Source organism: Teleopsis dalmanni, chromosome 1 (genome assembly GCF_002237135.1).
Source record: "Teleopsis dalmanni isolate 2A chromosome 1, ASM223713v2, whole genome shotgun sequence".
In the NCBI taxonomy this organism is placed as follows: Eukaryota; Metazoa; Arthropoda; class Insecta; order Diptera; family Diopsidae; genus Teleopsis; species Teleopsis dalmanni.
This window is the reverse complement of record NC_051846.1, coordinates 215,434,705-215,449,869: the sequence shown is the minus strand read 5'-3', so window position 1 is coordinate 215,449,869 and position 15,165 is coordinate 215,434,705. Positions and strand designations below refer to the sequence as shown.

The 15,165-nt window shown below is 28.0% G+C and overlaps 2 protein-coding genes across 2 annotated transcripts; both read left to right on the top strand.

Annotated features, from left to right (window-relative positions):
- The first annotated feature begins 1,847 nt into the window (after positions 1–1,847).
- On the top strand, positions 1,848–5,287 carry LOC119671980. Its single transcript, XM_038082910.1, has 7 exons — positions 1,848–2,155; positions 2,219–3,642; positions 3,937–4,081; positions 4,178–4,301; positions 4,373–4,608; positions 4,710–4,923; positions 4,978–5,287. The coding sequence occupies exons 1-7, from the start codon at positions 1,979–1,981 to the stop codon at positions 5,142–5,144; spliced, it is 2,487 nt and encodes an 828-aa protein (XP_037938838.1). The 5' UTR covers positions 1,848–1,978; the 3' UTR covers positions 5,145–5,287.
- Positions 5,288–11,553: 6,266 nt separating this feature from the next.
- LOC119667252 (doublesex- and mab-3-related transcription factor 2) lies at positions 11,554–14,698 on the top strand. Its single transcript, XM_038076542.1, has 2 exons — positions 11,554–12,048; positions 14,238–14,698. Exons 1-2 carry the CDS (start codon positions 11,571–11,573, stop codon positions 14,696–14,698), a joined length of 939 nt encoding a protein of 312 aa, XP_037932470.1. The 5' UTR covers positions 11,554–11,570.
- Positions 14,699–15,165: the final 467 nt, after the last annotated feature.

The following is a 15,165-nucleotide window of genomic DNA, read 5'->3' as shown; positions in this document are numbered from 1 at the left end:
TCACATACGTCGTACAAATGCTTTCTGATACTAAACATAATTATATGGACCACAGATTGCCCTTTCCTTAATTTTAATGTTCAAAAATACAGAATTACCAATTCTTCTCATCGCACGGAGTGTAACTAATGCCTCATTTTATGTGGCTTGTTTTCATTTAATTATAATTATTCATACATATTATTTTCCACATACCAAACAAAATTCAAAAACTGAATATATAAAGCTCAATGATCATTTAAACTGATAATTATAAGATGAAACCATTTTCACGGCCTTCCCACCTTGTTTTGCTTGTGACGAAATGTCGAGAAAAGTCCGCTTTTTCTTAATTGTATTCATTAAATTATATATTATTTTTCGGAGTTGCCAAATTTTATAAATTAACATGATGTTTGGGCAAAAACGAGATTAGTTATACAAAACTAACTCCATATTTTTAAATCACATAAATATAGTATTTTGAAATTACCGAGTCGTTTATAGGCAGTAGTTTATATTGATTCATTCAGCAAAACGACTTGATCTACGACTCGATGTTTACAGTCTATATGTACTGGAACTAGTCTTCCAATATTTTAGACACAGATAATATATTTTCTAGATACAGACTATGCAAGTTTATCGGAATACTAAAATATGAATGCATTTCAAAACAACTTATTATTGGTTTTTATCCAGGATCTTTTGTTTAAAGGTAAACGTTTTAAACAAACCACTTGTAAAGCTTCGATTTAAGTTTGACAAAACAACATATGGTCTAAACATTGAGAAACATATGGTAATTAAGAACATTGAGACCATAATAATAAGAATAAGACTTTTCGAGCTTTAATCAAACGAGATAAAAATATTTAATTAACAGGTTCAAATAATTTATTTACTCGGATGACCTACTTTCATTAGAATACCGTTATTTACAAAACTTTCCGAAAAATTAATATCAGACTGAGCCATACCAAATCCTCGCGGTGTTTAGCTAGTTAATAATAAATTGCAAATAATAATGTGTTTAAGGAAAGTTCACTTTTTTTACATTAATCAATTCATATTTCGTATTTATTATCAGAAATTCAAATTCAACAAGTTTTTCTTTACTTTATATACAAAATCTATTAGTGTTTATCGATCGATTAGTCTTTAATAAAAGGTGGCAGCAATAATTTCTGTTCGTATGAAGTTTAAAATAATTTCTAAATATTAAATTATTTTTCTGGTTTACTGTCTTTGAAGTAAAAATGGGTTGTATCAAATAACAAATTCAATCAAGAAACTGTCAACGCAACTCATCACTATCACACTCATTCCCACACACAATTTAAACGTTCATTCAAAAAGTTTCTAGAGATAGTCATCCAGATTTACGTATTGAGATATGCGAATTGTATGTAAAAAGATACAAGATGAAAGCGTTTGCCAAGAGGAAATGCTTCTTAACAAATAAAAATATCAAATAGATAAAAATCATGAAAAATACATTTTGTATAGATTTTCGTAGAAATGTAAAAAAATAAGATAATTATTTATTTTACATTCTAAAACTGAGTTTTTGTCGTATTGAAATTTTACTTTTAATAAAAAGAAAATTATTTTAATTTTTCCTTAACTTGAATTATTAACATAAGTAACAATTATTAAAATTTTAAAAAAGTTACAGTCAGCACAATCAAATAAAAATTATTAATAAAATTATTATTAATTATATTAATTAAAAATTATATACAATATTATTAATACCACACTTTTTGGTAAAAGTGAGACTAAGAACTTCAAAATTTTTATGTAAACCAATCCTAACATATTTTTATAATGTTAGAAATGCATAAAATTTCTATTTTTTTAGGAAAATGTTAACTAACACTACGCATAAAAAAAACCTAGCTTTAATGAAAAATAAAATAAATAAAGTCACACATAAAATACAACAAAAAGACCCGCTTACACTTTTAAAATAATTGCACATAAGGTCACAAACACAATGGATAATTCACCAATAACATTTACAAGTTTGGCTCTATGCGTGCTACTGATGGCGATGGTTGTAATGTTCATATGCCACTGTTTGGGTCCCCGCACAAATTCATGGATGCGTTCCAATAAAGAAGAAAAAATTGGTTTGTCAAAAAATAAACTTTTTCATGCAAATGGTTATATGGTATGCAATTTCAAATTCACTAAAATTTTCAAACACAATATGATATATTTTCACTTTTTTCAGATTCATTCGGGGTCAGATTTCTTACTTAGTACGAGTGGCAGTTTTAAGCGTTTTGACACAGTTGACAAAGATGATCATAACTACAGCGGTCCACCATTACAAACAACACCACTATGGAATTTGCCTCAAACTGATTGCAACATACCACCACAACCTTTGCGTCCTGCACCAGCACCAGGTAGTACCAAAACAGTTACCTTTTCGTTGCATGAAGTCAATGAAATCACTTCACCATTGGAAAATAATCTGAGACGTAGCAACACTTTGGTTTCATGTATGCGTAGTAGTGTTAATAAAAATTCTAGTTCGAAAATTCTACAGCCAATTGATGCACCTCCTCCCCCAAGACTATCCTCTTCCTCTTCTATGCTATGTGCTACCGCTATTCCAAGGCCAATAACTAAAAGACAAATATCATTACAAAATACTATTTGTTTAAATGATGAAAATATGACTAAACCACACCACAAGGAAAATTCAGTTTCAAGTAACGAAGAACAGCAACAACAATCTAGAACATTAAAACGTCATAACTCAAGCACAAATCCCTTTCTTTGTGAATCTCTCGAGAGCTTACCCGAAAAATATGAACCAAGCACTGCCTTACAAATGCACAAAAACTATTACTCTAATAACAACAATAACAAAAGCAATGGGAACTCTAAAGATGCAAATGTTAATGCTGTGAATTGCGTTAACACAAAAAATGATAATCTGTCTACGAACGGCAGCAATAATCCTTTTCACGACAACTCGAACTGTGTCTTTAGCCAACTTGATGTAATAGCCCCAGTAGCAGCTGATATCAATAACGCAAGCAAAATACAATCTACCACTGTTGATAATTTGCGACCAGAAATGAATTCGCAGCAACAAAAAATGTTTAATTTCAAAAATTCGGTAAATCCTTTAGTTACCGCTAAAAAAATATTTAAAAATCCCCAACAGTTTCGTAACCGGTCTTTTTCCGAATCGGAAGCTTCACCTGAAACGACGGATGTAAAGACACTTTCAAGTAAATTAGCGACTGCAGGACTACGGAAACCGAGCAACACTACAAATCCATTCACAGGACTTTCACAAAAAGTAAAAGGACCACACATGTTGCAAAAGACCATCTCCGAAGATTTTCTTTTCCGAAAATTGGGTGTAAATCATGTACTTAATGGCGGCGCAACATCTGGTGGAACATGGAGCTTTGGACGTGGGTTAATGAGACAGAACTCAGCAAGCAATTTGGGTCAACGCAATAATTCACAATGTTCACTTGACTCAATTGCGCTCGGATCTATTGATGGTATCAATTTGGAACATGCAATTTCTTGCGATTCTGTAAATTCGGATTCATCTTTGTTTCTTCCCGACTTGGACCAGCCATACACCCAAATTACGGGCTATTTATGTATCGGATTGCAGTATGATAAGTAAGAAAATTTTATATAATATTTACTCTATTAAAATATAACATTTTAAAATTGTATGTGGAATTTATGAAACGCATTCTACTCATCCATCATGTGCTAAACCCAACTTTGTTAAAAGGCAACAACCTTTGCAATGCTTTTATATTCACATGCAAACACTCACGTGAATTTGCATTTTACTGCTATGTAGCAGTCTTTATTCGTTTTTAGTTCATATAGTTCCTTTTAACGAAAATTTGTAATGCATTAAAAAATAGCATAATTTTGTTTTTTTCATTTTCATTATATCCTTAGAAATTCTCCTACCGAAGACGGTATGGATCTCACAGTACAAGTCCTGGAAGCAAAAGGACTTATATGTCCCCTTAATGTTGAATCTTTAGATACATTTGTACGCATCTATTTAGTTCCGGATCAAGCAGGAGCTATGCAAACAAAAGTAAATATTTAATTAAAATATTTTTTTAATATAATATATATTTTTTTTATATATATGTTATGTATACAATTACATATACTACTTTCTATTTATTAGGTATTTAAAAACTCCGGAACTCCACATTATAATGAAGCCTTCAATTTTTGGCTAAAAAGGCAATATAGGCGCCATTCTCTATGGTTTCATTTATATCACAATGGAGACGCACATACTCTTATAGGTGATTATATTTAAATAAAATATACACTTGTATAAAATATTAATAAAATATTATTTTTAATGTACCTAAAGGTGAAGCAGAAATGGAAATGACTGAATTGCCTCGACCAATAACAACATGGATTCCATTATCAGATTCCCGGAAATGTGATGCTAAGTGGGGAGAATTAATGATTTCTTTAAGCTATTTACCGACTGCTGAAAGATTAACCATTGTTGTTGTAAAAGCCAGAAATCTCAAACTTAAAATGGACGGCTCCGAAAATGGTTCAGGAGCACCACAAGAAGTGCAAAATGTTTTTGTTAAGGTAATGTACATATGTAATGTTGGCATATAATATAAAAATAAAATAGGTAAAAATTGTCATATTGATAATTTTCTATTGTTAAATTTCACAAATGGTGATAGGTTTATTTGATGAACAACGAAAAAAAAGTTCTCAAAAAACGCACTTCGATTAAGAGAACTGGTCGCAATATTATTTTTAATGAATCTGTGATCTTCAGTTTACCGCCACAAAGCTTGACTACTGTGCAATTGCGTCTAACAGTTTTTGGAATAGTTGGAAGTACAATAGTGCCATTGGGACATGTAATAGCTGGCAGCTGTTCCACAGGCAAAGGTATGTATACAATTTACTAAAAATTTACAATCTATTCGATTTTGATATTGTTAGGTCTACGGCATTGGCATCAAATGCTCTCGTCACTACGAAAACCTGTCGCTATGTGGCACATTTTACGACGTGCGACAAATCAACCCATTTTTACTGGTGGTGCCGAGGCTGTTGTTGCAGCATTGCAAAGCAAAGTTTTGCGAGCAAAACGAAACAGCATCATTTAAATTCAAATTCGCAATGTATTAATCTTGAGTATGAGTCGAATATGTCATATGTATATCATAGGTTGTAATTACTGTATAGTGCTATTGTTATACAGTTTGCTTTTGGTATTGAAAACAAATTTATGTTTTAGGGAATTTTTAAAGTCAAGCAAAAATCGTTTATTCAATTTTATGAAATTATTAACGTAAATTTATTTTAAAATTATTACTTTAATAATTTTTTTATCTACTTACCTTCTACAAAGCACTTATATCCTTTCACTAAAATTGAGCTTCTATTCAGCACATTTCACTCTTTATACATCTATGTATTTTCTTTGTAACGTAAAAAACTCAAAAATACTAGAAAATACTACAGGAAATATTATATAAGGAAAAAGTATTCTGATAGGCTTTTTTAATATGTGTTAAATACAAAAACAAGGGCAATAACTTACATTTACAAGTGATAAGTCTTTTGAAATTAATGACTAAATAAAATAATGCCATATAATATTGTGAAACTTCTATGGATTATAAATTTTCTAACTAATTTTACTTTGATTTTCTCACATAGTAAAGGATCTTTTCAAATTCATATTTTTCAAAATATGAAAACTATGAGTCTATGTCAAACAGAAATTCTGAAAAACCTGAAAATCCCGAATATTTTATAAAATGCATACAGTTGTTACCTCAACTAAAAAAGAAGTGATTCTAAAAATATTTCCATAAATTGTTTTCATAAATATTATCAAAAATATTTACAAATATTTGCCGTGAAATTATTAAATTTAATTTATCAAATTAAAAATTTACAAATTCCGCTATTCTAAATTCGTGATTCTGCTGCTCTTGGGGAAGACTATTAACTGTGTTTTCCTTACCACTGTTCGTAAGATAGAAATTCGTGAACTCCGACTGAAGTTCTTAGTAGCACTTTGAACATACCTACATAAAATGATCTTTGGTCTACAACATATGTTGTTATATAGAAGTCTTGTCGTTCCTTGTGACAGTTCAATGAAAACCAAATGGGAATTCAAGAAACGAATAGATAATATAGGCAGTGGTTCACTTTGCATTTCAAATATTCTGCAGTTGTCAATGTCCTTTACTCTCATACTTGGAAGGTATTAATCTTCAAAAAAATTTCTATTTATTCTATTTAGATTCTATTTAAATTTATATATTACATAAATTGCTGGTATTTCTTATCACCTATAGGCTAACTTAATAAGTTAATAAGAAGAGGAGTTAATATCCATATTAGCGTAGCACAGAACCAAAAACTATCAGAATTTTAATCAAAAATTGGAACTATACATTTTTTATATAACAAATATATAATACACGTAATTAATAAATATTAATAAATAGAACGCATACGGGTTTGTTATAAGCTTTTATTAAAGTGTAATACATATTTGTTATTAATTCTAATAATATAATTATAATTGTTATAACTTTTATTTATTGTTTTATAAATAAATTTTGAAAAATTTATTAATTGTCGGCAATCATTAATATAAAAAGTATAATCTTCGTTTTAGAGAAACTACATTCGTACCCTGATAGAAGAAAAATTATAAATTATATTATATGTATGTCATGCAATATATAGATAAATATACATACAATATATAAACAAAATGTGGTTAAACCATAATTTATTTGAGAATTAGAAAAATAATAAATAAGAAAGTTAGAAAAAAATTATATTTGTAACCCTAAAATTGTGATACATAAATAAAATAAAAAAATTATTATATATTATATGTAATAATATTACGAAATATATAAATATGTTAATGTATTCAAATCAAAACTTGTTAATAAAATATTTAATAGAATATAGTAGAATTTGTTGTATAAATAATTAGCATGAAAAATTCAATAAAATCTTATTAAACAATGTTAATTTTTAATAAATATATTAAATTTTCTTGTTATTGAAAATATTTTATATACTTATATGATATAATATATGTACTTATAAGCCAATGAGAATATATTAACGTAAATATCGTATCGTATAACAAACAGCACCATAAAACATAATCTATAAAAAAATTTTTGCATTTAATATTGTTTTTATTTATATACATATATACTATAAAAATAATAAAAGAGATATTCCAATAATTACTAGTAGGTACCGATAAAACCACTATATCATAATATATGATTTAATACAATTTATTTGTGTTAAATTAATAAATATAATTTCAAAAAATTAAATAAATTTTAAGTCATATAACGAATTAAACAGCTGATTTATTATAAAATAATTATCATATTTATTATTATATATTTATAATGAATTAATAAATGGGTATTTTATGAATCAAAACATTAAATTATAATGACAATAAATATTTTTCAGTATTTTTAACTACTAACTTAAGAAATTGTAATTAATTTCACGTCACTAAACAGATTATTTAAATGCGACGGTTTGTGGTGAAATCACATCCATCTCTGAAAATCTATGGTTAAAGCATATTCATCTTTAAAATTTTATAATTGAACAACATCCATCTGTGAAAGTCTGTGGTTGACCATCATCAAACTTTTATGTTATCACTGCTATTATTAAACGATAACTGCCTCGTATTTCGAGATTAAAAATATCAACTACTCGTACATATTCTTATGTAGTTATTATCTTATCATTATATGTTATATTTATTGAAATTACATTGTATAAATAGTTTATTAATATTATTTGTTATATTTATTATTAATATTAGTTGTACATATTTATTTAATGTTATTACATTCTTTGCAGCAAATATTACTAATTTTACACAATCTTAACTCTTTTTTCATTGTTTATCTGACTTCTTTTTTATATTATTTGATTTCTAAGGCTGTTGAGTCTGAGTCTGAGACTTCTGAGGTTGTTGTTGCTATTATTTTTTAATTATGTAATAATGTATGCGTGGATGCGTGAATGCGTGGATGCGCAAGACTAAATGCAAATAAATATCAAATTTGCTGAAGTAAATTTACTTTTGTTTACCTAAATTTGTTTAAACTTTTAAAAACGAAATTTTATTCTTAATTAATTAATTAACAAATTTAACAAATTAATTCATTATTTTCTCTTTTTCTCTTTCGAACTAAAGTTTAAGGAACATAAGTATATTTACTATTTCTTTTTAAATTCATTAAAATTGATTTGAACACGAGATTTTAAAACTTTATGAAATCTAGATTTCCCAATAGTTTTATTTTTAAATAATTTAATTGATTAAATGAGTTTTTGAATCTAATAGATACACTTTATTTAAATATGCTTTTAAGAATTAAGAAGGTACAAATTTCACCTAACTTAATAAAATGTAAACGCATTAATAATTTAAATCTAAAACTTAAACATGATATTTATATCAAAATATTAATAAACAAGATTAAAGAAAGCAAATATTAGCGTAATTGTTATACCAAAAAGTTTATATATAAATATATATATATATACTTTGTGATCAAAAAAGAACGAGAATTTTAATTTTTGAATTCCCGCACTTATCCAATCGGTAAATTTGTGTCATTTTCACGCTGGCAACACTATTATACACATTCTGTCAAAGTTTAACGCATATCGTACGATTAGTTTTTGTTAGGCGTCTATACAAAGAAGTCGAAAAATTTCCGCGATTTTTATAATAGATCAAAAAAGAACTTTGACAGAATGTGTATAATAGTGTTGCCAATGTGAAAATAAAAAAAATTTACCGATTGGATAGACGCGAGAATTTAAAAAATTTAAATTCTCGTTCGTTTTTGATCACAAGGTATATGTATTAATATCAAAAATTTATTTCATTAAAACTGTTTATAATGTAATTATTAAATTTAATTATATGAAAATAATGTTAAATATATATTTAATCAATTTATATTGTTTGTTGAATTTTAATAAATTTATTATAAATACAACACATGATGTTAATAAATAATAAAATTTATCAAATAAAAATTCAAAAAACTGTGTTTAATTTGTTCCTACCTAATCTATAGACAATATATACCAGTTAGTTATAACAAATATTATTAACAATAATGTTATAAACATTGGTGTTTCAAATTGGAGCAAAGGGCACAAAAGAAGGCATATAATTATGCGAGAATCATATTTGAACAAACCTTAATTAAGCTTACTCCTCTATTTTAAAACAACATAAAGTATACATTAAAGAGCAGAGATTCTGTAATAATCGGACTGGAAAATAAAGATATATATTTTCTTGATAAAATGATCAAAATTCTTTTTACATGGAATAAACGCAATAAAATTTTAGAAACTAATATAACATAAAAGTAGTAACTAGTAATTCTAGTAATTCTACAAATTTTGTGAAGTGAAGTATATAAAAATAAAATTTAAAATGCTATATTTTGATAATTTTGTAAAATTTTTTTATCTATTCGAAATAAATTTCTTATCACGGACCACAAGAATTTTAATTAGAAATTACTTTAATTTTATTTTATTAACATGAATTGTTTACTTTCAAAATGTAATTTCTTTCATAATGTATACACTCATTAATGTTCATATCAATCAAAATGTTTCTATCTGAACATAATTTACAATATATTTTGCTTTCAACAAACATTGGCACTGCATCTCTCCGTCGCAGTTAACATATCTGAACTTGTGTCATGTCATTGGTGAGCTATTTTTAATATCAGCGATTAGCGATCCTCAGCACAGCCAATCGCAGCAGGCAATCTTGTGGACATTGAGCCACTTGACTTCAAGATCGCATGTTGCCATTAAACGATTCTAGCTAGATACTTGCAACCATTTGAAAAGATACAAATTTAAAACATTTTCAAATTACGATTTTTCACGTATTTCTGTATTGGAAAATATGTGAAATCATTCGGAAAGCAAAGAATATTTTTTCCAGTTTATTAAATAATTCTCGCGGGTTAAGTTGTATTGCGTATGAAATAAACGGCTCAATATCAACAAAAATCTTACCAAAAATATCATGAAAATTGTATTGAACTTTATAATACGGTTAACAAAATAAATATTAAAAAATATTTGCAACAAATTGTGATAAGAAAAATTATTTTATATTATATAAAAAATAAATACATCTGAACATTCTAAATTAAAGCAGTAAGTACCACCGGTGTATGTTCGTAAAATAGTTTAAAATGTGAACTCTAATTTGGGTAGTACTATTATGAATTGTATAAAATTTTTTAAAGAAATTAATTGATTATTCTTATATATAATAATAATATAACATGGCAAAGTACAGTGCACCAAATTATCAAATTTTTTTTTCAAATTACTAAATTAAGAATAGATTAATTTATATATTTGCATTCCAAGAGTCAACGAGTCCGCATCCGTGACTTATTATCCCGGAGTTATAATGACCTTTCACTCATATTGAAATATCACATGTCACGTTTCCTATGGAAAAGCTCGGGTTGCAAAAAAAAAATTTTATCTTCTATTTATTGTATTATAACTGAAGTATTTTAATTTTTTCCTTATATTTGTAATACATTCATTAAAAATTTTATATAGAAGATACTAAAAAGCACACTAAAAAACTAATAAATTAATTTAACCATGCTAGACTGCATACTAACAAATAATCTCAAAAATGTGTATAATTAGCGCAATAGCTAAAAAACTTTTTATTGAAATAATCAGAAGACCGGAGATACGACGAGATTGATTCTTCTAACTTTATTTATCAAAAATATAATAACTCTACTTATTTTTTACCAATATATTTTGCTTTAAAACATTTTTTATATCGAAAAATATTGTTTGTATATAAAAAAATATGTATATATTTATAAACAGCTTTTTCTCCCCTTATACTATTTACTATAGATTGGTTCATTAGATGTTTCAAGTTATTTATGTATAATGCAGAGAAGAAGATATAGATCAAGTAATATATTTTTAGCCAGTAAAACAGACGAGTTAACTGTCTGTCTGGATGGCTATAATTTACTTCACAACTATGAAATATTTGTAAATTTAGGTAGATCAAGTTTAGATATAAAATAAATTGATTGACCCTACCATTTAGAACTCATTCATTCAAAATGAGTTCTAAAGTCAAAAAGCAAAAAATAACTTTATATGTGTAGGTGTAAATATTTAGCAAATATATAGTAAATAAAAATTAGAAACAAAACTACATATTCACGGTTATTAAAGCTGCGGTAAAACAAAAGGCAAATAAATTAAAAGTCTTAAATTTTAGTTTTGTTTTTAAATTTGAAAATAAATATCATCTTTGAAAAAGGGATTTCAATTTAGTCATCAACACAAATTAAAGAAGTTATGCATTTTATATAAAATATACTTAAATATATCATCTTTTCTTGAATGTTATTTTTTAACTACAACTGCCTATGATATCTACCACTACAGAATTCTTGTCGTTTAATCAACAAATGGATAAATTAAATACCAAACCGTTATCAGGGCCGCTATTGCCAAACTCCAGTAAGGAACAGCGTCTGTTAATGCTACGCACACCCAAATGTGCACGATGTCGGAATCATGGAGTCATTTCTTGTGTTAAAGGCCACAAAAAACTCTGTCGCTGGCGAGAATGCTGTTGTCCGAATTGTCAACTTGTAGTGGATCGACAGAAGGTGATGGCCGCACAAGTAGCACTAAGGCGTCAACAATCAATCGAAGCACTGGAAGCGAATATTAGCAGCATTAGTAATGAAGACACAACTCTCATGCCTGTAAGCAACAATAACAACTTATCAATAACATCAACCAGAATACCTCAAAGTAACGCATCAAATCGAGCCAATGCATTGCGCACCAAAGAAGCATTAGTCGTTCAAAAGAAGATCTACAAACAACGCCTACGCTCCCTTCAACAGACGACATTGCACATGACCGCCGCCCTGGAAGGTGAGTTCCATATTTATTGCAAATTCTTCATCTATTTTTGAATTTTGCCTACTGCAGTTGAAATTGATCTATCACATATTAATGCCATTTAAATGCAAAAGCAATTAGCAGTTTTTCATTAATCCTGCGCTTGTGCTTCCTCATTTTTCTTAGTCAAGAAATTAATAGAATTTAAATATGTAAATATTCCAAAAATATTTGATGGACACATTCATTTGGCACCATGTGTTCTTGCTTATATTGCTGGAATACATGTTTGTGCTTGTATTTTAGTTGAATTTTCAACAAAGAAAATTTATAAAATCTTTCGAAAGGGTTTATACGTTTGCTCGAAACATCACAAATCCATCAAACTGAAATGCATTTCGCACCGACCGAAATTTATAATGCGAACGATAATTGATTCACGTTATTTCCATTATTTGATTATTATTTGTAAACAATTAACAAGAGGAAAGTTTCAGATACATATGCTTAGATTCAGATAATACCGTTCTTGTGAAGTGATTTCAAAAACTAAGAAATTTATATTTAGAAAAAGTATACAAGTTATAAGTTAAGTATCATAAAATGGTTAGCAGTTGTTATATAAAAATCCCGAACTGTAGTCGTTGTACTGTAATCATATACATATGTATTGCAAATGTCTTGATAAAATGAAATATCAAAATATAAACTGAATTTAAAGAAATTAATTCATTTAATTTCTGCTCATACCTTTGTTGCTCAACCGTTAATAAATTTAATCGGTTTTAATCGATTAATTATGGGGTTTATAAACCACTTTAAACTTCTTTAATTACTGCCAAATATTTCAAAATTAGGACTAACGAAAAGAGATCGGTTTTTAGTTAAAAAAATAAAATAAATAAAGTTTAATAAAGATCCCTGATAAAAGCTAGTCAATAGCAGCATATACATTATTACGGTTTAAAATTAATGATTTATTTCTTCAAAATCCGGTTTATTTTATCTGTATTATCTAATAAACTTACCCATATATTGTGCTCTTCATTACCTTCGTTGTGAAGAGTAATAAATCATAGGTGTAAATAAGGATCGACATTAGTACACTCAGTTTTAAATAAAACTTCGTCTTAGAATATCATACTTTCTGACAATGGTCCATATGTATCCTTTATATAAATTCATAGATTTACGTTAGGTCAATCTGACCCTGCTATCCCAGATGCAATAGGTAATAGACTTTTTTTATCTCTACGGAGACATGACTAATACACCACCGTATAAATGTTAATAAAAACCAATTATAACTTTAGCACTGTTGGTAGAAACCTATCTATAAATGTTTTTGTTGCAATTCCGCCAATTATATTCAATTATTTATTCTATATAAATAAAAGGCATTAAAAGGCAAACAATTACTGGCAAACACACAATCAAATCTGAACGGTGTGCTGAAAAAGTATCTAACATTTTTTAGTGTTAGTAAAAATGGTGCCAGGCAGTCTGGCATTAATTTTGTGTTTGGTAGACAATGTGTCTGTTACCATACTTTTTATTATTTTTCGGTAATTTGACGCGTTAAAATGCATTAAACGACATAAACTGCTCTGATACGAGAACATCTTCTTCTGTGCAAGATACGCATTATACCAACAAATTGTTACAAACTCGTCAAATGAAATCGGAGTCCCATCGGCTGTTTGCGTATTTGTACTAAATAAATACTCGTGAAATAGTCAGGATGTTACACGTACAGCTAATGTGCTAAGTGATATATAATTTTAAAAAAATTTAAAATATTGAAAATTGATATTTAAAAACGGAAAAAACACTTGAATTTCAATTTTAAATACGAGCATATCTAACCAAAACAAAAATTATGCCCAAATATGGAAAACCTTTCAAAATCACTTAAAATTGCACGTTCCATCTGGTCTGCATAGTTTGTTGCCTAGTTATCTCAATCGACCAATGCATAGCAAGGGAAAACAATTTCATACACACCATTCTCTCCTTAGTTATTTAGCACATCACTGAATTTCATGTAACAGAAAGAATTTCATAGTTGAACGCATCGGTGAAATCGTTTTCAAACGCATATGCTCTTTGACTGATTAGTACCTTAAGTCTCTAACTTATTTGTAATTTCACACATACTTCAAAGAGTTATCATTAGATAATCTGAACCTTAACTAATTTTTTACACCCTTTTTCCTTTACAGAATACAAGCACCGATTTCCCACAATACATTCTCCACTAATGGAAAGAATACGCAAGCGACGCGCATTTGCCGATCCGGAACTGAATTGCATTGCCGCAGCTGCTGTTTCTCAAATACATAATGTAGTGCAGATACCTACAGCTAGTCTGGCCGCAACATTTAACACTATCCCGACATTACTAGTACCACAATATATGGCTGAGCAAAATTTACCTCAGTACTATTCCACTACAATGAATTTTAAAAGTGTACCAGAAACTCCTAATTACAACAACAACATAAGCCTATTTAAGCCTATTAATAAAGAGGAATCTAATACAGTTGCTACACCAAGTCCACCAATGCATTTCGAAGAAGGAAACACTCTAACTTCGGAGATATATACTGAACAATTAACAAATTCCACAAAAAAACCAAAATTAAGCTTTTCCATAGAATCTATTATAGGCGTAAGTTCTTAACTTACTGCTTTTCAAATATATTGTATATATGTAAAAATTTATAAGACTAAATTAATAAATTTATTGAACACAATTAAAAGCCAAACTCATGTATTATTATTATTATACATATGTGTGTATATCAAATATATGTAGATATATGTACCTTCAAGAAATATGCACTTACCACTTTTATTGATACCTTGGATGCCCAATGCCTTTCATGATGATAGCCCAATCGTAATCACAAAATTCTTCTTAAAATTTTAAAATATACACTACTCTGGTAAAATTTGTAGAGATATTACTGAATCACTTTCAATATCGAAAGTGTCAACTCTAATAATCCGAATGCAGTGGTAGTGCTTATGTGGATGACATTGCTATTGTTGTATTGGGCAGGTTTTCGAGGATATTGTCGAATGTTTTAAATTCTTTATTTGTCACTGTAACAAAATAGTACGGAGAATTTGGTTTTAGGTTTACCC

Bases quoted from the DNA above. Each gene is read 5' to 3' on its own strand.
- LOC119671980 (XM_038082910.1), top strand. From the start codon at position 1,979: ATGGATAATTCACCAATAACATTTACAAGTTTGGCTCTATGCGTGCTA. The intron at 4,082-4,177 runs GTAAATATTTAA...TCTATTTATTAG, and splicing joins CAGGAGCTATGCAAACAAAA to GTATTTAAAAACTCCGGAAC. The intron at 4,302-4,372 runs GTGATTATATTT...ATGTACCTAAAG, and splicing joins AGACGCACATACTCTTATAG to GTGAAGCAGAAATGGAAATG.
- LOC119667252 (XM_038076542.1), top strand. From the start codon at position 11,571: ATGGATAAATTAAATACCAAACCGTTATCAGGGCCGCTATTGCCAAAC. The intron at 12,049-14,237 runs GTGAGTTCCATA...TTTCCTTTACAG, and splicing joins CATGACCGCCGCCCTGGAAG to AATACAAGCACCGATTTCCC.